Source organism: Lissotriton vulgaris, chromosome 11 (genome assembly GCF_964263255.1).
Source record: "Lissotriton vulgaris chromosome 11, aLisVul1.2, whole genome shotgun sequence".
NCBI classification, from domain to species: Eukaryota; Metazoa; Chordata; class Amphibia; order Caudata; family Salamandridae; genus Lissotriton; species Lissotriton vulgaris.
Genome location: NC_141699.1, coordinates 368,609,671 through 368,633,654, shown reverse-complemented (window position 1 = coordinate 368,633,654; position 23,984 = coordinate 368,609,671). Strand labels below are relative to the sequence as shown.

Here is a 23,984-nt window from a genome sequence, read left to right as displayed (position 1 = left end):
TTCTCCAATGCTGAAGACAAAGGTACAGTTCCAGATGATTCAACAGGTGTGTCTGACTGAACTGAATTGTTCTCTACAGGTTGAGCATCACTAAATGGCACGTAACGTGGAAGGGCCTCGGTCTCCGTTGGGGCAACTCCTGTTTTCACCCAGTTATCTGCTGGCAAAGGAAGTGGAACCTTCTTTGTATGGCTGGCATGCACCCAGTGCTTCCTGCCTTCCAACCGAACTGCAGTCCTTGTTCCCAGCAGAAATTGGTAAGGTCCCACAAACCTTGGCTCAAGATTACGCTTTCTCCCGAAATTTCGGGTGACAACCCAGTCACCAGGTTGGAGCCGATGTCCAGGACCTTCTGTTTGTGCCGGCAGAGCTTCAAAAACCTGTTGATGAATCAAACTCAATTTAGCAGTCAGATCATAAAGATAGTCAATCAACATTGGATATTCGAGACTGTCAAATTCCTTAGGCCTCGGAACTCCCCAAATGTTCGCAGGACGGCCGAACACAATCTCATATGGGCTAAGCCCTACTCGAGAGTGCACAGTCGCCCTGGTCGATAAGAGAGCTAGAGGCAGTGCATCAGGCCAAGACAAACCAGTCGTGGCTTGAATTTTGGCAAGTTTCAGTTTCAGAGTACCATTGTACCCTTCCACTAAACCCGCTGATTGAGGATGATTAGCGCTATGGAATTTTTGACGTATTCCAAGGCCCTTACACACACTCTTCATCACACTTCCCACAAACTCACTTCCGTTATCCGACCATACGATCCGTGGCATTCCATACCGAGGAAAATATTCCTCCAGTAGGACTTTCGCTGTGGACAGGGCAGTATTATCCTTAAGAGGGTAGGCCTCGATCCATCTGGAGAACGCGCAAACCACAACCAAGACATATTTCAAGTTATTGCATCTCTCCATATGGATGAAGTCCAATTGGATAACTTCAAAGGGACATGTAGGAGGAGCAAAATGACCAGGTGGAGTGGGGGTGCCCTTGCCAGGATTATACATCAAACATACCATACAGTTCTTAACCACTCTCTCAGCACACTTAGCAATCCCATCATTCTTCCATACAGGAGACAACAACTTACATATACCTTTCGCGCTAATATGTGACATGCCGTGAGCCATAGTAACAACGGCAAGCACATACGCATCCGGTAACATCCATCTCCGAAATTCTGACAAATCAACCCAACATCCATTCACATCTAACTTCCCCGTGCTTTCTTTCCACTTAGTCTTTTCAGTTTCGGTGGCCTCATTTTGAATCGCTTTCACGCTCTCAACAGTGTCCTCACACATACCAGTCTCCGTCGGCCACCTCACTGAACTCGTAACGTACATTCGAGTTGTCAGATTCTTAGCCGTTTCCTTAGCAATCTCATCCGCAAACGCATTACCACGACCAACATCATCCGTAATCTTTCAATGCTTGCCACCTGCTTAGGCAATGTAAGTGCATCCAAAAGATCGTTCACGAGCTGTCCGTGTTGGATCTTCGTACCATGCGATGTCATAAATCCTCTTTCTCTCCACAATCGACTAAAGCTATGCGCTACGCCAAATGCATACTGACTGTCAGTAAACACATTCACTCGCTTCCCTTTAGACAAAACACACGCTCTCGTTAACGCAATCAATTCTGCCGCTTGCGCTGAATTCTGACTCAATCTCGCAGTTTCCACAACCGTACTCAACGTCACTACAGCATACGCGGTCGTCACAGCTGTAGGAAGGTACATCCTGACTATGGTTGCCCCCAACTTTTTGCCCTGTGTTTTAGCTGGTTTTGGACATAGTCGACCTGGGACCCTGCCAATCAGGACCCCAGGCCTACTGCTCTCTCGTTAAAATGGATTCCATGTACCCTAGGTGCATTTCCAATTGGTACTGGGCCACCCTATCAGACCCTGTAACTCAGGGCATGGGTGTACCCAGGGCTGCCAGGGGCTGCAGCATGTATTATGCCACCCCTGGCTGGCCTCCTAAATTTGACACAACTGGCTGCATGACAGCTGGGGCAAAGTCATGTAATCACCCTTTGCTGTAGGTGTAGTATACCTATACCTAACCCTAAAAATGGACACACAGATTCCTATCAGTCACTCCTATGGCAGGCCTTGACAATCCTGAAGGCAGAGTGCTTGGAATCGTGTGAGATGGTGCTCTGGCATGAGCTGAGCCCGTCTGCAGCTTGCGGAACCAAGTCCTAATAGCTGTTCCATGATATCGCATACCATATACTCTTAAGTGCATTATAATCCTCGCGGTTAAATGCTAACTTTGGTATTGCTTTATCAAAACATGTCGAGTAAGGTGTCATACGAATTGGAATACTAACCCCTCGCCAATTCTGGCGACGGGGTTAGCATTCCACCCTTCTAGAGGGACACGACATATATGTAACTGTGAACCCCGGTTAAAGTTAACTAAAGCCTCAGCTCCACAAAATGGATGCTGCCACCACAGACACGAGTCTGACCTCCTGCTGCTGGGAGTCCTTCCAGCGAGGGAGGCTTGGACAAAGGGTTTCCTGTCCGGGGCGGTGCTAGCACCATCCCAGACATGGTTTTGTGTATCCTGGGTAGGCAGGGCTTTTCAGGAAGGTGACTGCTGAGTGGCACCCCGGTGCTCACTACGCATAGGCCAGTCAGAACCAGTTCCAGGGGCACACCAGCCCCTGGCCTGGGGAAGTCCGGCAGGGGAGAGGGGTGTAACCACCCCCCTCCTGGTCCCACCCATAGGCAGGACCTAGTCTCCGGGTCAGCCCCCTTTTTTAGTATAAAGATAGGAGCGGGCCCCCTGTTCAAATTAGATCATCTTTGGAATCAAGACACGACTTTCTGCGAAAGGACTTCAAGATTTCTTCATCAAGATTCTCCCTTGTGGCTAAGGAGTAGTCACCCTGCATCCGCAGGCACCATCCTAAGAACACTGCGGTCTGCTGCAAGTCCTTCTTCACGAATCCGACGACCCAGCTCGACGAGACCCGGCTTCCCTGGCACCTCTGACCTCTACTCACCTCTACAGCAAAGCTGAGAACTGTGAGTGCGACGAGACCTCGAGGGACCGACGATCGCCAAGACTGCACGACTTCTTTGTAACAAGGCCACCGAGTCTTCCACTGGTGAGTGCTTTGGGGTCCGAGAAGCCCCCACCCTGCGCAGCTCCAGCATCCAAGATCAGACTCCCTGCATCTCCACGATCTGCGTGGGGCCCTTCTGCTGTTTGCTGTGCACCGCGTTGTTGGCTACTAGCCGGCTGGCTTGTGGCCTTCTGAACGACGCCCGACGACATCACTGCTGCTGGTCTGGTTGCTCCAGACTGGCCCTTGCTTCCTTTTTCAAGAGAAGCACCCCGGACCCTCCTGGTCCACTCCAGACGCCATTTTAGGTCCACCGCGTGGGCTTGAATTTGCCAAGGCTTTGTTGCCCAATCCTGGGTCCAGCGACGCCGACAGCTTCTATCTTCGTGGGACAGCTCGATCCTCCTTCCTGGTCGCCGACAACGCCTCCTGGTCCGTGAGATCTTCGAGCACAGCGTCACCCACTCCCCTAGTCGAGGTGGCTACCATCCGGTACCCTCCTGGTGCCCACTGACTACTGGCTAGTAGTCTCGAACTTGGTCCCCTCTGCTTTCAGGTGTCATCTTCCATCGATCCAGGCTTGGATCCACCGAACTTTCTTCACTGGTCGCCTGCCAGCAACTTCTTTCTTCCAGGCTCCTGGTCCGTCAACGAGGATTCCCGACGTCCTTTGAGTCCTATGCAGCTGCAGCCCCTGGGCTAGGTAACTTCGGCATTTCGGTGCCCCAGCATAGCCTCAGTATCCAAGGGTCAGAATCTACTTTCGTTTTCCTCCTACCAGGTCGGGTTCGCCCGAGAACACTAACTTTGCAATTTCTAGCTACCATAGACTTTGTCCCGCATCTCGCGTGAGAGTGCACACACTGCACCCGAGTCCCCTGGGTCTCCTAGAAGTAATCTAACGATTCTATAGTCAAGTCCTAGCGATTCCAAAGCCTATTAGTACTGTACTTACCTGCTAGTAATTTCGCATTCCACTTTTCAAGTATATGGTTTTCCGTGCCCCTCGGGCATTTGTATATACTGTGCTAACTTAAGTATTTTCGTAAGGGTTTTGGTTTGTGCTTAGTACCCTGTCCTCATAAAGAGTACAGGGCTGTTGTGAATCTTAATAAATACTGTTTATTTTCATAACACTTGTGTGGTGTCCTTTCACTTGGTGTTCAAGGGGTATATGTGTGGTAAACAGCTGGCTTAACACGCCCTCTCGAGTCTTTAGCCTTAGACTGCTCGTATCCACGCTACTAGGATAGCTGGTCTATAAGGTTGACTTACAACCAATCATCAATAAGGGTTGCTGGACTGATACATAGTGTTCACTAGAATAGTGAGCACTGCATATCAGGCCACCTTCTCACAACATCACCATTCGGCAACTCGAAGCATGAACCATCAACATACAAAGTACCATCAGGATCTACCAATGGAGTGTTTATCAGGTCAATACGACCCTTCGTCTCTTCTTCAGTTCTTAGATAACAGTCATGTGGTGCTGCATCACCTGATTCCACATTAATCGGCAACAATGTCGCTGGAGGGAGGAGCTTCGCGAGCAACCAAGATGGCCGCGTAAGCTCGGAGCTCCGTGGACCGTCCGACCCACCGCAACTATCCTGCTCGAAATCCTGATCCACATTGGTGGAATCTTATTGCTGGTGGTCTGCTGAGGCGGGGACTGCCCTCGGCTTCCAAATCGGTGGTTCCTGTGCAGAGTTACGTCGAGCTGAACTCCGCGCCGGGACGGTGCCATTGTCCCTCCGGACTTCGCCACTTCGCACGATTGAAAGCGTAGTGGCCGCCTGCTGTCCTCACTGGCGGAGTGATAGTGTTTCCAGCTTGTGCCTTCTACACCCTGGTTTTGCCTCCTCGGCCCTGCCTGCCCGTCGGCTGTGGACCCGGACTTGAGGGGCGCCTTGCCTTTGTTCTCTCGTACCCATCATGGCGGGCAGAGGCGACTCGGACAGGGCATCGAACAAAGGTGGCCGGGGCAAGTCGCAAGCGCAACAGAACCGTATTGAGCGCTATGTGAACCTAAAGTCACCGCCTACATCGGGGGCCGTGTCTAAGGGGCCCCCATCGACGAGCCCGCCGGATGGATCGGACCCTACCCTCGGCGACATCATGGGCGCCATCACGAGTTTCGGGGCCGATATGCAACAACAGCACGAAACTCTAAACCACAAGGTCGACTCAATGGCCGTTGACATTACTCTTATAAGGGCCGACCTGGGCAAGACCAATGAGCGTGTGAAGGCGCTGGATATTAAGACCTCCAGCCTGACCTCCGATGTTTCCGAGTTACAGACCGAGGTCCGCAACTTGCGGATGACCACGGACCTATTCTCGAGGCGGCTGGAGGACTTTGAGGGGCGAGCCAGGCGGCAGAACGTCCGCATAGTCGGCGTACCGGAGGGATCGGAAGATGCTGCAACGGACCTGTTCGTGGAGGACTTGATCAAAACCCATTTGGCACCCTCTGGACTGAGTAACTTTTTCTCGGTGGAACGTGCCCACCGGGTACCGGGTGGCCCGCCAAAGACATGGGTGGCGCCACGGCCGATTGTGGCGCGCCTCCTCAACTTTAGAGATCGGGACGTGGTCCTGCAAGCTTCTAGATCGCATGGGCCACTCCACTACCAGAATGCGGAGGTGCACTTTTATCCGGACTTCACTAGGTCGGTGCAGCGCCAACGCCAGAGCTACGCGGGAGTGAAGAGGCGCCTCAGGGAAATGGGTTATAAATACTCAATGATGTTCCCAGCTAAACTCCGTGTTGAACATAAGGGATGTGCCCTTTTCTTTGACTTCCCTGAAAACGTCAGTGAATGGTTGGACACAGTCTCGCCTCGTCGGGATGAACAGGAAGATAGAGATGGAGGTGCCTCTGGTGGAGCGGAACAGTGAGACTAAATGAAGGGCTGGTGTCACCCCCGCCTCGAATGACTGCCGGAGCTGGTACTCGTGACTCAACCTGACTCTCCTTTACTTACATGGTGGGTGGCGGGACGTGTTCATGGAGATTCCCTACTCCTCTGGGTCTTTCGTAGATTAGTTAATGGGGCGACAGGCACACTGCTGGTTGGGAGGGCTTTTTAGTCTGATGCAGGGATGCAGGGTGGGGGGTATGTTGGGAAGAGTTATCTTATTTTCTGGTTTTTTCTTTCTTTTCTCTGTCTGGCAATGGGTCATTTATGCTCCTGAACTGTATTTGAAATCGGTGTCTTCTGGGACTGGGTGGGGCGGGCTGCGGGGTGATGGGGGGTAGGAAGTTAAGAATTCTCAGTTGGAATGTTAACGGGTTGGGTGACCGAGTCAAAAGAGGGGTGGTGATACAACTGATCAAACGTCACATGCCTGATATTGTCCTCCTTCAAGAGACACATCTAGTAGGTAACACATGTAAAGCTTTGAATCGTAAAGGTTACAAAATGGTGGCTCATTCGGGGTTCTCTTCCGGATCCCTGGGGCGGGTATCCTTATGCGCGCGTCCCTTCCCCTAGAGATAGATGTCACCATGATTGACGACAGGGGGCGTTACGCTGCCGTGGCGGGTAGATGGGAAGGGCGTTCCCTTTCGTTGTTTTCTGTATACGTCCCCCCGGGGCTGCAATCCAGTACCTTTCAGGACATTGGTGGTGCCATTTTGTCTATGCCGGCTGGCCTGTTAATAGTGGGGGGTGACTTTAACTCGGTTTGCTCTGGTCTGCTTGATCGCCAACCGTCTCGGGACCTCCGTAGCTCACAGATGTGGCTTCCCTCCTTCCTTGAGTCCATGGGCCTGGTGGACGGCTGGCGTCTTCTCCATCCGACACTCCGTCAATTTTCCTTTCTCTCGGGTGCACATGGGAGTCTTTCCCGCATTGACTATGTCCTTACACTGGCATCTCACGCATCGGCCGTTTCCGAAGCCCGCTTCTTAGCGCGGGGCATTTCTGACCACTCCCCGTTGTGGGTCTCCTTTGATTTTGGCGTGGTCTTATCGGAGCGACCGGCGACGGTCAATCCGTGGTATTTCCGCAACATCAAGACCCGCTCCCTCCTGGCCAAAGCCATTGACCTTTATTTTGCTGAAAACGTGGGCTCGGTTGGTTCGGCCGTTACGTTGTGGGAGGCCTTTAAGACAGTGCTCCGGGGCGAGGCCCAGGCGCTCATTGCGGAGGCCCGTCGGACTAGGGATGCCGACTTGCTGAATATTGAGCAAGAGGTCTTGAGTCTCGAGTCCCAGCTGGGGCCCGAGCCAGACCCCTCGGTTTTGCATGCCCTCTCATTGAAGCAAGCGGAATACCACGATCTTGCCACGAATGCCGCACTCACTCTGGCTAAAGAACAGCAAGGCCGTGTCTATGATGTAGGCGACAAGGCTGGGAAGTTGCTGGCTTGGTTGGACAGGAGAGAGATGGCCAGCCGAGTGGTGCCTGAACTCTTGGGGGACGACGGGGCGGTCCTTACGGACCCGAGTGCCATTGTCGAATCCTTCGCTGGGTACTTTCGGGGGGTCTATGAGTCCGCTTCGGACTTCTCTGAGGTGGACTCGTCGGCCTTCCTCTCGGGTATTGAACTTCCCTGCCTTTCCGAGGACGAAAGCGCGGACTTAGATAGAGAGATCACCGCTGACGAGGTTGCCTTGGCGATCCGTTCATTACGCACCGGTAAGGCCTCGGGGCCTAACGGCATCCCGGTTGAACTATATAAAATCCGGCCGGACGCGGTGTCCCCGCATCTGCGGAAAATGTTCCTGGAATCCTTTGAGAGGGGCCGTCTCCCCCTGGATCAAAGGTTGGCCACTATTGTGGTCATCCACAAGGAGGGTAAACCACGAGACGTCTGCCGATCGTACCGCCCTATCTCTCTCCTAAATGTGGAACCCAAGGTCCTCGCCAAGTTGCTCGCCAACCGGCTGATTGGTGTCATTGGCGACCTCGTACACCCTGACCAGTCGGGCTTCATCCCCCACCGCAATACCGCCCTCAATCTACGCCGCCTTCACGGTGTCATGGCTAGAGCCCACACCCTCGAAGAGCCAGCTGTCCTCGCGTCCCTTGACGCCACGATGGCTTTCGATTCTCTTGAGTGGCCGTACCTCTGGGCAGTGCTGTCCAAATTCGGATTTGGGCCGGTTTTTGTGAGCTGGGTGAAGCTGCTATACGCTGAACCGATGGCCAACGTCACGGTCAACGGTCGCCTGTCGACGTCATTCCCCCTACATCGGGGTACCAGACAGGGTTGTCCCCTATCGCCCCCTCTGTTCGCCTTGGCCCTTGAACCGCTCGCAGCCCTACTGCGTACGCATCCTGATTTACACGGCATTACTTGGGCCCCTGGCTTTGAAGACAGGGTATCCTTGTATGCCGATGACATCCTGCTTTATTTGACTTCCCCCGGCAAGTCCCTCGTTGTGGCCTGTGACGTACTCAGACTCTTCGGACGCTATTCTGGCCTGATTATAAACTGGGCCAAATCGTCCTTGTACGTCCTTAAAGGAGATACTCCACGACTCCCCAGGGGCTGCAACATTCAGATTGCCGTACGTGGCTTCAAGTACCTGGGCATTTACATCTCCGGTAATCCCAAGTTGCGGTACGACCTCAACTTACTCCCTCCTCTCCAGCGTCTACAGCGCGATGTGGATAGCTGGCGTAAGCTTCCGCTCTCCCTCCTTGGCCGTGCTGCGTTGTTTAAGATGATGTCCCTGCCCAGGTTCTTGTACGCCTTGCAGAACGCCCAAGATCCGGTTCCGGCGCGCTATTTCGAGACCTTGAAGGTCTCCTGCGAACCCTTCTCTGGGACGGTCGACCTCGTGTTGCCATCCATAAACTCACCCTTCCCTGGTACGACGGTGGCATCGCCCTTCCGGATGTGCGCCGCTACTACTGGTCCTCTCAACTTGCTGCCCTCAACCACAGGTTCTATGGTCCTGTGGATAGTCCCGGCTATGCCATGGATAGATGGCTTTTGGGTGACGGCAACTATTATCGGGCCCTGTATTCGAAGTCCTTCGACCGACGGTTGACGGGTCCTACACGGACGGCGATCCACATTTGGCGGGTGGTCACCAAGGCGCAAGGTTGGCAAGGCAGACTGACTAGGTTCACCCCCCTTCTTTGATTCGGACATCCTGGGTAGACTGTGGCACACCAAGGGGTTTGATAAATGGGACCTCATCGGTATCAGCAGAGTTGAGGACATGCTCTCCAGGGGCACGATTAAGACCTTCCCCCAGCTGCAAACCGAATACCAACTGGGTACGACGGAGTTTTTCCGTTACGCCCAGCTGAGGCATGCGCTGCTCTCGGCCACACCGCCGGACGGCGACATTCCTGAAAGCTCCCCTCTGGAGGATAGGATATTGGATGGGCACATGCCGGACAGCGCGATTTCCCTGTCATACAAGAAACTGATAAACGTGCGCACAGATCTCCTCCTTGGCTTGCGGGACCAGTGGGTGGCGGATGGCCTGGAACTTGACGATGAGGACTCGCAGAGCGCAATTTCCTCCCCTAAGGAGGTTGCAATCTCCGCTCGTCTCCGCCTCGTGCAGTTCAAGATCTTGCACCGGGTGTATATGACGGGCCCCCGTTTGATGCACATGGGATACTCGCCTGACGGACTCTGCCGCAGAGGTTGCGGGGCCCTCGCCACTTTCCTACACATCCTTTGGGAATGCCCCGTAATAGCCTCCTACTGGAGGAGGGTGCACCGAATCATGGAGGAAGTTACTGGCGTGATTGCTCACGCGGAAGCTCGTAGGTGCCTCCTAAACGTATGGGAGCCTTCTGATCACAACGCAGCGCAGACTAGGTGGGTGACCCTGGGGAACATGGTGGCCAAAAGGGACATTGCTCAGAAGTGGGGTGCGTCCACGGCCCCCCTGGTGGTACAATGGAAAGCCAATATGGACTGGTGCATGTTCCGGGAGAAGACAGTCTATGTGGCAAGAGGGAGACCTCGAACATGGAATAAAGTGTGGGGGGCCTGGAATGAATATAGGGGAGACGTGTGCTTGCCACCCGAACCAGTCTCTCTGGACGAACATGTGTCACCCTGACCTGTAGCACCAACTGAGCTTTGATGTACTGCACTCTCCTGTTGTCCTCCCCCCCTCCTTCCCATTCTGACATCCTCTCCTTGATGATCGCTTCCCTGCCTTTCCTCCCCTACCCGTCCCTGACGCCCTGCTTCATATTGACTCTATTGCCATCATTTCGCGCCCTAGGGCGCTCCTTTGTTGAGTTCTTCATCTTAATATAAAATTAAACTTCGATGATTATGTTTGGATCTTTTTGCACTACTGCTCTCCTATTACCCATACTGCCTTGCCTCCGGGATGTCAGGCTGAATAGCTGTGTGCTCTGTTTTGAATAAAGGTTTTAAAAAAAAAAAATAAAAAATAAAAACAATGTCGCTGGATTCAGCACATTACAACGCTTGATCTGTATATGACTTGCCAAAAGTGTCAACTCATAACCGGACAACCTTGCGCTCGTCAAGTGTTGAGTTTTCGTTCGATTCAAGAGAGTGTCAACTGCATGCGGGACCATCACTGTGAGCATATTATCCATGACCAGACCTGCGGACTGTCGAATGGACACCGCAGCCCCCGCTGTCGCTCTTAAACAACTCGGCAATGCTCTAGCTACTGGGTCTAAGGTCGAGGAAAAATATGCACATGGATGCTGCTTACCACCAAATTGTTGCGTCAAGACACTCAACGCACAACCTTCCCTCTCGTGAACGTATAGTGTAAGCGGCTTACTGTAATCAGGAGTACCTAACACAGGAGCCGAACACAACGCATCACGCAGTTCAGAAAAACTTTTCTGACATTCTTCGGTCCATGGCAAAGGAGTCGGAACATCCTTGCACGTGAGAGCTAACAATGGCTTCGCTAACAATGAAAAATTCGGAATCCACTGTCTGCAGTATGACGTGATACCTAGAAAGGCACGTACATCTCTCTGAGTTGTTGGCACAGTCATTCGAGCAATCGCTGCAATTCTTTCTGGGGTCAACCTTCTTCCCTCCTTTGATAATAAGTGACCTAAATAGGTTACTTCTTGACAACAATACTGTAGCTTAGAAGGTGACACCTTGTGATGTAAGTCACATAGATGTGCTGTAACAGCGATACTGTAGCAGTTTTGCAAATCTGCTTAGTGTCAGCAGCCACTAACAGATCATCAACGTACTGAATCAAGGCCGCACCAGCCGGTAACACAAACGCATCAAGTTGACTTTTAAGGGCTTGACTGTAGATCGATGAACTCTCACAGTAGCCCTGAGGTGCGCGTTTAAACCTGAAGCTGCGACCACCTAATGAGAAGCCGAATAGATCTCTGCTGTCCTCAGCAATCGGAATGCTAAAGAAAGCATTCTTCAGATCGATTACCGAGAACCAAGAGGCAGAGGCTGGAATCAGGGTCAGTAAAGCTGTAATGTCAGGCACCACGGGAAACTGTGGGATCACGATTTTATTGACTTCTCTCAAATCAATGACAAAACGGTACACAGGAGGCTTAGATGGGTCAGTTCGTTTCAGAATAGGTAACACCGGACTATTGCACACATTTCCCCGAGTTTCCTCGATAACATCCTTCTTGATCAAATCATAAATGATCGCCAATAGCGCTCGCTCACCATCAAGAGAGATACGATACTGGGGAATGCGTGGTAATCGCACATTCGATTTCAATTGTACGACATAAGATGGTATATCCAATAAGCCCACATCATTGGGACCCGTTCCCCACAAAGACTCAGGAAGGGAACTCAATTCCGGTGGGAGCTTATCAGTTGACAAGTACATAGGAGAGATTACTCTCTGACCTAATGAAAGCTCCACTCCCGTAGGAGAGCAATAGAGAGTCGCATATAACCGCTTCAACAAATCCAGACCCAAAAGATTCTCACCACAACCAGTAGTTAAAATCAAAGGAGCCTCCAGCTCACGTGGCCCGATCGTAAGGGACAAAGGGCTAGAAACTGGATTGCTAACCGGGGCGCCAGAGAATCCAACGGAAACATTTGTTAAGCCAGACAAAGGTGCGCCAGGGAGTTTCAAATGCATGATGGAACTTTTTGCTGCACCAGTGTCCAACAGAAAAGGCTCAACTACGCCCGATGTGGCAACTGCGACGTACGGCCCTCTATGATCAACTGGATCTGATACTACTCCCTCTCTTTGTCTATGGCTGTCCTAGTAATTACCGTCTGCATCAATGTCATGCTCGACGTAATAGTCATCCACATGATACTGTGCAGATCGACCAGACGATGTATTTCGCTGATCAAAACAATTGTTCGAGTCCGATGAAGAAGTAGAACGCTCATTTTGATTTTGAGAGGTGCCACGACCTCTACCTCGAGATGCCTGCTGAGGACCACTACGACCTCCTCGGGTCAAAACACCATTATTTCGGTCACGTAAAACAGGACAATTAAACTTCAAATGGCCCTCTCCCCTACAATATGCACATTGATTATACCCAAGCATAGATCTGGGTGTAGAAGAGTCAGAACGCGACTGCGACCTAGAAGACTGCGACTGTGATCGATTTCGCTGTTGCGAGTCATTTTGATTCGAGCGCGGAGGATACGCTTGCTGCAACAAGACCTTAGTTTTAAGCTCCTTCGTTTTCTTATCTGCACGATCATTTTCTTCTTTTTCTCTATTTTCATAATATTGAGCTGTTGCTAATATTTGAGCAGTGGTTGAAACAGCCCATGAACTATCAAAATTTTTCAATTTGTTGCATAGCTCAGGCAACAAATTTAACACAAATTTATCAACAAACAACCGCTGGCCTCCCTCAGTGCTCATATCCTGACCACTATGATCGATAAAAGCCTCCTCAAATCTAGTAAAGAAATCAGAGACACTCTCGTCTTTCTTTTGTTTACAGGCAGACAATTTATCCCAGTTCACCCTCATTGCCGGCATAAGTGTTTTCATGAGCGTAATGATCCTTTGGGGTAGAGCCATAATTATCTGTTCAGGCTTAGCCCCACCAACTTGCTGTCCGTCAGCCGCTACAATAGCAGCCCAATCACCGCCTAACTCAGCTGCGTGATTCTCTTGACGGATCTTCACCCAAATCGGTTGCGGCACTACGTTACCGAACAACATGTCAATATCGGCGAGGTTCATAATAGTAGCATCCACAAGTTGGGATAACTCCTTATAATAACCTGCCGGATTTTTCCGGGGGTCAGGCAAAGATTGTTTCACCTGCAAAACTTCCGATCGCTTCCATGGGAGGTGTATCCACACTCTCTGGAAGTGTGGCGGAATTGCAGGATTGGCAGCAGCGTCACCTGGCATCCACACTGGGGGAACTTCTCGCATAGGATACTGACCAGCTTGTGCCTTCGAGTCATCGAAGTTGTCATCAAACAACACTCGAGGATGCACTGTAGATCTAAAAGCTAACAGACGCTCTAATGCACGTTGTACATCACCGCCTACAATCATACCGTTCGAAAACTGATTCTGAAGTTCAGTCATATCGGTCGGTACATTATCTACCTCATCATTATCCCACTCTTCTCTCAAGGATTTACACATTTCCTCAAACACGAATCTTTGTGTGGGTTCATTGAACTGAGAAAACGTATCAAACACTATGTGCGGAGTGTACTTAGCAGGATGTCTAATCCACCTGCGCGCCATAGTGACTAACGTCACACTCTCCCTACCTCCAGGCATTTGGCTTCGTCTCTGAAAGACATCAGAGACATCGGACCCAAGTATCGGTCCGAAAAGTGGGGAATAGAGATTAGCAACAGCATTAGGTATACAACTACGAACAGAAGGAGAAGAGGAGAGAAGTACAGGAGCAACAACATGAGGACTGAACGTAGGAGGAGTAGGAGTAGCCAAGATAGCAGAAGTAGCAGGAACAATAGACTGAGAAGGTACAGGCAATGGAGCAGTAGGAAGGAGGGCAGGTAAGGGAGCAGGAACAACTTGAGGAACAAGAGGATTCGGAGGAACAGGACCAACGACAGGCTGACCAGCAGTCGCCGGAACAACAGGTGGAAGAACAGGAGGAACTACAGGCACTGTAGTACCCTGTACATACGGAGGTGGTGATTTCAGTAAATAGGATAACAAAGGATCCTCTGTCGATTCCTCTCCCTTCTTATCAGAACTCGACGGTAGAACCGGATAACATTTATGCACCGCCATACGATGCAATCTAGTAAAAACTTCCTTTTCCTTCTCGTCTTTGTCTCGCTGATATTGTTCTGCACTTTGCATCATTGTAATGATACTGTCTCTCTTATTTTTCTTAATCGGCTTGATTTCCTTCTGTTTGGCCTCTTTACGCCATAACCGAAAGGAATCAAACATGGCCGGCCTAGCTTTCTTTTTAAACAATTTTGCTTCGAGATTATCTAAAATCTCAGTTTCAAAACTACCATGGGGTGGCCAACTAAGGACACCATCGTTTTTAGTATAACGGATCCAATATTCATTATATACGATAGGGCCCACTCCGTGTCGACTATAGAGCTCATAAATTGGAGTTCCAACTGGAGGTATCGGACATGAGTCCTCTAACCGGGAATCCGTGCTGCAACATTTAAGGAAACTAAACAAAGTACTGCGGCCAGGCATCGTGCACACTAACCGAGTTTACAAACTTCAAGGGTTATCGAATTACGATGTCCTCGCAAAAATACGAGAGCCTCGGTTTTTGGCAATTGCAATCGTCAAATAAAAACCCAACAACTAAGAACCAACAACTAAGAACCACAAATGCAATGGAACCATGCAAACAACCAAGTTTCAACAACAACAACCAAGGATTCTGGGAGCGACCCACAAATACTTAACTGAGAGAACAATGGCGTCACCAGGAAGGCCCGTCTATCGTCTCGCCGTACAAAGGACTACGCCAGGAGCCAAAACAGGTCGACAGTCAGGGCATCAGTCCGTCGCAGCCGTCAGGAGGCGGGAATCTTCGCGGGAAAAGTCTTCGGACCACTTATTTCGACAACAGGATCGATGAAGCGGGGTGCACCTTCCCTCAGAGATTTCACACGAAGTTCCTCACGATCGTCAGGCTTAGGACCGGTACCGCTGATGTCGCCCCACATTGGGCGCCAACTGAAGGACTGGGCTATTCTAAGGCCCAGCGGTGCCAGGGGACAACACCTGAAACCTTCGTGGATTACCTGTTCCGGCGTACAAATCACAGAGACACGGGACACTTCCTTCGGCGTCAAAGATCACCGTTTATTTACTGCAGGGATACAGAGATCGCAAGAAGTACAACGAAGTGTAGGTTCTGAGAGTCTGCTTCGAATTGCAAAAGTGGATCGCTCCTTTTATACACATTTTCGTCATTGCACAACATAGCGAACAAAAGGTTACAACTCAGTTCCCACAGTAAACTTCAAAAGGGTTGCATTCATGTTTTCAGAAGCCCGGAACATAATTACAGTAGCATTGCTGGTTCCCAACTGTAAAAGCACGTTATCCCCACATTAAACACATTCCATTCTGGCTGTAAACGAGTTAAGAGAAGGGACAGAAACAGGTGCAAGGAAGACAAAGACAGACAACAGATTGAAAAGAGTGTAGGGGGCAATATCGGAAGCGTGATCGCAGGATCAAAGGATTTGATCCTAACGCATGCACGGCTGAAACAATAGACCGGCACGGCAAGATGAGCCTCGAGCGGAACCATCTGCCTTTGCCGTGTCATCCCCCTAGTCATAAAGACACACTCAAAGGGATATGCATCTTCCGCAAGAGCTTGGGAAACCCAGGGTCATGAAGCGGACATTGTCCGTTCGCCGGCTACGTGAGGGCAAGAAACAAAATGGATGCCGTATCTAAAATGGAACCCGTGGGTTCAGATGAAGAAACCCACGAATAAGACGAATGCTGCAAAGTAGAGTAGCAAAAACGCGTACACCCACTAAACTCGTCATTTGCGGTTCGTAGATACCGAACTCGTCCATATTCGAACATGCCCAAAACGTCATTACGATTCTCACGGGAACCTCACCAGCAGGGTTGTTCCACTCAAATACGCGGCGCATGGCCTCGTAAAAATGATTTTCTTTGAGCAGGAGTCGCACCCGCTCCCAGAAAGGGGGCAAGCGGGAAGTCGATTCAGGCTCCAGCTGTGCGGAACCATGCCTAGAGCATTGGTGCTCCTTACCTATCTCGTTGACGACAGCCCTGGTGAAGATGAAGCTCGCTTGGACTTCTTCTTCTTATGCCTCTTTCCCAAGTGTCCTGAGGATCTTGAGTGGGAAGAAGAGGACTTGGGGCTCCGGGAGCGGTCCCGTGACCGCCTCTTCTTCAATTGGGACTGGGACTTCTGCGGAGTCTTGCTTGATGGTGTCGACTGTCAGGCCGTGAGGAGCTTCATAGCTCGCTCCATCAAGGCATTTGGAGCCATTGTCTGGCAGTCCTAGCACAACAGAGTCGTGGTTGCGCTTGAGACACCAGTGACAGACGAGGTGTGGATTGGTGACCGACATCATGCGGTGGCAGGAAAAGCATGGCTTGAAACCTGTCTTCCTCTAAGACATCACTCGCACAGGAAGTGGAAAATGTTCTGAATTTGACAAAAGTCAAGAAACAATCTGCCAAAAAGCGACAGAGGGTAGCTCTTCCGAGATCAGTGCTTAACTGCTGCAGACAGAAAGAACTGACGTCTGCGTGCCTGTGTGGTACGTATATAGGTACTGCGGGAAAAGGAACAGGAGTGAAACCCATAAACCAAAATGGGACTGGGTATACAGTACATATAAGGTACAATGTCCCAATAGGTATCAATAAATAAGGCAGTTTCAAAGGTGCATGCATCAAGCATTACAGGTAAATAACAACAAAGAGTCTCAATACATTTGTGAAAGGCTTATTAATCACAGTCTTGTTTCAAATGGGGGATACAGTTAAAAAGCAGCACTGTACATGAAAGCATTCATGAAACAACCCAAATGGCACTTGGTGACAAGGTGATATCAAGGTGAAAGTGACGACACAAGTGAACGTGGTGAACAGAGTGGTCGGCGCAAAGTGACTAGAAATATTCAGTGAAGGCTCCACAATAAATACACATAATTTCAATGTTTTAAATTGAACACAGTTATGAGCCTAGAGGTAATGCGCCAAAGAATTGCGCTGTAATTGTCGACGGCGTTTCGATCCTCGGTGATTTGGGATCAAGTCTCAACGTTTGGAGCTGGTGCAGCGCCTGATTGAATCTCGCGCTGGAGCAGATTAAATCCGTGGTGTAAGTTCCGATTGCACCGGCTCCAAACGTTGAGACTTGAACTCCCCCAGAAAGGATCACTACTTCACCCCTTGATCGCCCGCATCCATAGCTCCTGCACGACTGATAACTACCCAATGTCAGCGTTCTTTTACTTCAGCATTCCATCTATCATCAACCCTGTCCTGAAGAGGATCTCAAATCACCGAGGATCGAAACGCCGTCGACAATTACAGCGCAATTCTTTGGCGCATTACCTCTAGGCTCATAACTGTGTTCAATTTAAAACATTGAAATTATGTGTATTTATTGTGGAGCCTTCACTGAATATTTTTAGTCACTTTGCGCCGACCACGCTGTTCACCACGTTCACTTGCGTCGTCACTTTCACCTTGATATTACCTTGTCACCAAGTGCCATTTGGGTTGTTTCATGAATGCTTTCATGTACAGTGCTGCTTTTTAACTGTATCCCCCATTTGAAACAAGACGGTGATTAACAAGCCTTTCACAAATGTATTGAGACTCCTTGTTGTTCTTTACCTGTAATGCTTGATGCATGCACCTTTGAAACTGCCTTATTTATTGATACCTATTGGGACATTATATAGGTACTGCAACGCCATAACTGATGCTACCGATGACGCAGACGTCATGCAGAGCCGAATGGAGCCACCCAACGGTGCACCTAAGGGGTAATGCTCAGCAAACGTTTCCAGATCCAGCCCGGCGCCTGGGGAATTCAAAAGTAAGGAATCTGCAGCAAGAAGTCTCTATCAGATTATATGTTTGAAAGCTATGCCAGAGTGTTTGTTGAGGAATCTAAAGCTCACAACCCCTCAATCTCACTGACCAAGTTATGCCCCTGGGTATAGTAAATCAAAACATTTCACTCCACCACAACAAGCATTGGCATAATAATTGAATTTAACACTTAAATACAATAGCAATTTGCTATTCGCAATTAAGGAATGTTACGGATTCGCAAAAGTGTTTGGGAATCCTTCATGCATAGGCATTTGCGATTACCAAATAGCAAATCCTTCAAATTTGCTATTTGGTAATCACAAATAATTACCTTGATGTATGTGCCCCTTTATTCATTACATAGGTGAAACCAATGCATTACCAATGCCTGTTTAAGCTTCCACCTCATTACCATCAGATTCAAGTCAATGGTAATAGCATTTCCTAATTTCCCTTTTCACAGTTAGGAAATGCTATGTACAAGCTTTTTCTGATTCACAAATAGGAAAGCCCTATTTGCGATTTCCTATTTTGCATTAGCAAAATGCGATTTCTACTGGGATGAAATCTCGTTTTGCAATGCTGCATAGGCATTTGTATATTAGGAAAGGACGTTTTGCAATTCTTAACAGCCCGAAATAGCGATTCAGACATTAAGAAATGCAATATCCTTTTGTGCATATGGGCTGAAGTGAGAAACATTCCTGCCCCCATCCTGAGGTCAATGCGATTAGTGAACTAAGAGGCAAGACAGAAGTTATGTATACCCTACATGTGGAACAGATTCCGTTTATACATGGAGCAATAGTTTAGTCTATTAAACCGAACAAGAGTTTTTTGTACCGCAGAAATGCTGAATTCACATATCTGAAGGTGCTCTCGTATGTGATGATGAAGAAAAAGGTGACTCCCTGAAATAAAATATTTGCCTAGGATCACACCATTTGAGCCCTGTTTATAAGTCAAGCGTATTAAAGTTAGGTTGAGTAGATTATTCAAGTCACTAGACCTGCAGGTCTGGTAAAAAAAAATATTTTAACGATTTTTTTGAGGCGTGGTTATGTTTCCAGTACGAATCCTATGCTAGAATGCGCACACTCACCTCTGTGCCATGTTGTGGGGCTGTTCATTGTACAAAGCAGCCTATTTGTGTACCGTGCATGAGATGGCAGCAGCAATCTGTGAATCTTAGTAAACATGGCTCTGTGCTGCCTTTTTCCCCATGCACAAGACGCAATGCAGCAAATCTGGTTGCTGCCTGCATTGGATGAAAAAATTGTAAATATGAGCTGATGTGCTATAAAAATTACTGAATGAGTTAAAGTGAGGTACCGCAAAACAAAAATTAAGCAGAATCTTCATTTATCACACCACGTTGTTTGAGATAAGGATCCATAAGAAAAGTCTGCATGCATGCGGCTAATATAGTGAAAAACCATCTACAAAAGCTACAATGAAGCGGAGCACTACACAAGAGTAGGAGGTACAACAAAAAGGAAGGGTGATCCTAAGAGGACAGCATGGGGTGGGTGCGAGTGGTGTTGAGAAGCTCTTCTGGAGCTTCTAGTGGAAGGGAGTTACACGGGGATGCAATGGGCCTCATTTATGAAAAGTGACGCATCACTGCGAAAAAACAGCGATGGGTCACTTTTCATTGCATTCTCCTTGCAACACCAATGATGCATCATATTTACAGTATGATGCATCATGCCGCAAGGAGTTACAGATCTTTCAGTATTTCTGACGTATCTGCAGGCCAAAAATGACGCATTGCTGGAGTGTCACAAAAGTGACGTAACTCCAGCAATGGGCCATTACACATGGGGAAGTCCCATGTTAATTGTTTCTGAGTCAGTATTATGCCTGTCTTCAGGCAGGCTTAAGATACTGATGCATTTGCATCCTATAAGATTCCAGTGCGTCACTTCTACGACCCTTTCTTGCATTGGAACGAACCCCTTGCATAATACCTGCTGCAGGTATAATATGTCGCAGGGGTTTACAAAGTGATGCATCTACCTAGTTTGTAAATATGGCACAACATGGCACATTTTTTACGGCACTGGTGCGTCACAAAAATAAGCCTTGATGTTGCTTAAGAGGTGAGACTTGAGTGTTTTTCCTTAAGTGAAGCAGAGATAGTGCTTTCCGATTTCTAGTAGGCTACATTTCAATAGGTTTGGTGTATAGTAAGAGATGAGCTGACTTCAAGGGCAATGCTTACGCATTAGTATTTGGTAGGGGGGAGTAAAAGGAGTGCCTAGCCAAGCTTTTCTTCAATAGCTTTCCTTCAGTCGTTTTAGCCCTGAGTAAGAGAACAGTTTAAGCATTATACTCGGCATCAGAAAGCCAATAGACTCCCACTGGCTAGACCTATGGGGCATACCATAAAAAGAAAAGAAGCCTATGCGGCACTCAAGAGAAAGGTCCCAAGCTCAGGTTGCAAATGTATGCAAATCTATTGGACATGGTGATGTATTCTTTTAACACCATCACTTAACTTCCTGAATCGCCTAAAGACCCGACCCCTTACCTGGAACTCCCACATTTCTTCCATTGCTGAAAATCCCCACCACCGGCCACACACCTCTCTCCATAACTAAGTCCCTCACCTCGCACACAGACCTCTGCCCCCATTAGCCAAAACAATTAACTCCCACCCACTGACCCCTCGTTACCAATAACCCACCGGACCTGCCGCTCCCCCGTTCCCCAGTGCCACGTACACTTATCTTGCGTTTGCCATTCTCCATCGTCGTGCACGGCCACCATCCCTTTGCTGTCTTCTGCTTGAAGAGTTGGACTGTCCTTGGCACATCACGAGGTGTTAACATCTTCTTTAGGCGCTTAGAATGAGACATATTGGTGGAGCTCTTTTCCTCTAGGGTGCAGGACTCAGGAAATTCCTGGGGGCGGGGCAGTTGGATGAGATTTAATTCCAGAACACCTAGAGGCAAAAACAAGAGAACAATTCATCAATCTGCGTCTCCTCTATGGAATATGTCAAGAAACTTGACTCGATCCTGCCCTGCCATGCTATGACATCATGCCTTTAGGAGAATGTCTAGAGAGCGTGGCTTGAAGATTCAGAGATGTCACGTACTGATTCCAAAACCGCTGGAGTCAGGTGAGGTAGTACCATTGATGCACTGGGGTGACACAACATCCAGTAGGCGTTGCATTTCGCTATAATGCTCTGGTACATATGTAGGGTCTCCCATTGTTATCACAGTATGTAGGGCCTCCCATTGTTATCACAGTATGCATAGTTTCTTGGGTCTCAGGGTGGAGGGTGGAGAATGGACTTTTTATAAGATAAATTGCCGTGTCAGGGTACAGCTTCCATTAGAACTGAGATGTAGAGATCATGAGTGATTATGGTGGGTTTTTCGGAACAAATATTTGTACATGTCTGATGTGTACTCTTTCAATGCCCAACACTCTTGAAGAGTCATCTCGTCCGACTACTATTGGAAACCGATCTTCTCTATATTAACAAAGGGTTTCCACGCTAAAGAGAGGTTGATTTTGACCAAAAATTGCTTCCCCAACTTTGGCTTCTTTATCTGCTTCCCTGCCATCGACAACCCCAAACAAACATACTGCTAGGCCTGTGAGATTTAAGAACAACCTTGGTTATGCATGTGTTTTGTTTTATTGAGCATTCGCCTACTTATGTTTTTTGTTGATCGAACAGAAGATAAACATTTGTCAGTTACTATCACTGTGCAAAAAGATTTCTATCAGAAACCCGTCTCAACCCTTGTTCCGGCCGTGACATCACTTTAGCTATTTCTAATGATTACTCTATCTCCAATGTAGATAGAGTAGACAAAATAGGTGGCAGGATAGCCATTATTCATCGGTACAAGTTCGTATGTGCCAGTCAGCCATTGAATCTAGCACAAAAGCGTGGAGGCTCTATCTTTTTCAATCAGAGTTTCAGGCACCTTTCCTCTATCGGGTGTTCTTATCTAAAGTCCCCCTCATCCCAGCACCAGGTTTGGTGATTTACTAGCTACAGCTATGTAAGGAGCTGGCTTAGTATATGGTGTACACTTATGTAAGTGGCCACCTTTCACTAATCTAGAGAACACTTAACCCTTTCTATGCGGATAACGGAACCGCTCCGTCATCAGCTGCGGTGGCGCTGTGCTGATGACAGAGCGGTTCCGTCATGGCCCTGCCGCTGCACCTGCGCGGCGCTGATTTAGTGCCTGTGCGGAGCATTCTATTGAGCGGGCGGGGCCATGACGGAACCGCTCCATCATGAGCACAGCCCAAACGCGGCTGATGACGGAGCGGTTCCGTCACCAGCATGCGGCCGCCGCGTGGCCGCCTCGCCCCCTTAGTGCTGCGGCGGAATAGCCGCCGCAGCGATTCGGTTAATGTGATATTAGTTTTCTCAGACAACCTTAGCAAGCTCTTTAAGTGGGTAGCTGTGGAGAGCAGACTTCAGGCTTAATCCAGAAGGAGTGTAAAGCAGCTTGTTTTACCAGAACGTAATCTTATAGGTATAGATTAAGTAAAAACGAAACACAGTGTATTTATAAAAATATGTATTTATTATATGACATGACACTCACTAACATATACAAATATCTCCTACCCAGAGATATACGAAATGCACACAATACTTTGCAAGAAAACAGGTAAGTAGCACACAATACACAGTGGTCGCCAGGGGAGAACAAACCATATACTAAAATAGTGAATGCGAACCACTACTCAAGGCAAGACTTTAACCAGAAGACGTAGAAGTGCCGGGGACCTAAGGAACCACCCGAGGTAAGTAACCAGGAACCCCACAGAGGCTGTGTGCAATGTGGGAACATGACCGTGGGCTCAATACTAGTCAATGGGTAAGTCGGAGTTGCAATTTTAAAGAAAAATGACCCTTCCCAGTGGACCCTGAAGACACCCCATGGAACACAGAAGGTTGGAGAGCCACCTCACCCGTGTATACCGTAAGAACCAGGATAACTACACCAGGGAAGTCGGTTGCATAGGTGTGAAGTGGCGTTTTAAACCAAAGTCAAACTCAATGAAGGACTTCAGGAAGATGCCACTGCTGGAGAAGGTGGAAGTGTCCGGTGGAACCCAATCGTGGATTAAAGAGGTGACGAACCTGAAAGCAGAGGGGACAGTCTATGCCACCCAGGAGTGACCAGAAGGCACGGAAGAGGAATGGCCATCGATGTCGAGTGTTGCAGGAGAGTTGACGGTGACCTTGGAACTGCAGCTGTGCGGACCAGGAAATGCTGTGGAAAACTAGGAGCCGTGCACAAGCTGTTCCATGTCGGATGTCAAGAGTTGAGGGGTCGGTGTCCGTCGACAGGGTCGGATTGGGATCACAATTTGGCCCGGGCACTGACGAAAAAAGTGGCCCACATTCAAGAGGCGTGGCCCATATTTAAGGGGCGTGGCCCACATTCAAGGGGCGTGCCCTTTCATGAAACACCATTTGCACAGACAAGGAATGAAAGTGGAAGGATACTGTTCTTGCACACGACACAGGGCCAAGGTGACAATGGCCTACATGCTGAGCAACTAAAAAAAATAGCAAGTCCCCTTTTTGTCACAAAATTATTCCAGCCCTCCAGCACAGGAGCACCTGAAAAGCAGCAAAGCCCCTGCTATTACTAACCTACTTAGCCCTCCCCAGACCTTTGGCTCAGGAGCACATGAACAGAGGTAAGGCCCCTGCAATTAGTAAATTAATCAACCCTCCAGGCCTTGGGAAAATGTCCTGGCAGGGGAGCACAAAACACAGCTTTCTGGGTCATCCAAGGTAGCCAGGTATCCAGGTAGCCAGGGGGGAGGCTGAGGTGAAGCTGGTGCATGGGAAGTGCCTTCCCAGTGTGTTCTGGCAGTTTGAGTATTTACCATTTACTGTAGTATTACCCTTGTA

General features: G+C 49.0%; 1 protein-coding gene across 1 annotated transcript in view; it reads right to left on the bottom strand.

The window, feature by feature from the left end:
* Positions 1-23,984, bottom strand: part of LOC147679786 (myoferlin-like) — a 3,853,508-nt gene that overhangs the window by 612,749 nt on the left and 3,216,775 nt on the right. Inside the window, exon 28 of the mRNA XM_086943347.1 lies at positions 20,800-21,020. Within this exon, the coding sequence (XP_086799473.1) occupies positions 20,800-21,020 (221 nt within the window). The remainder of the gene's footprint in view (positions 1-20,799; positions 21,021-23,984) is intronic.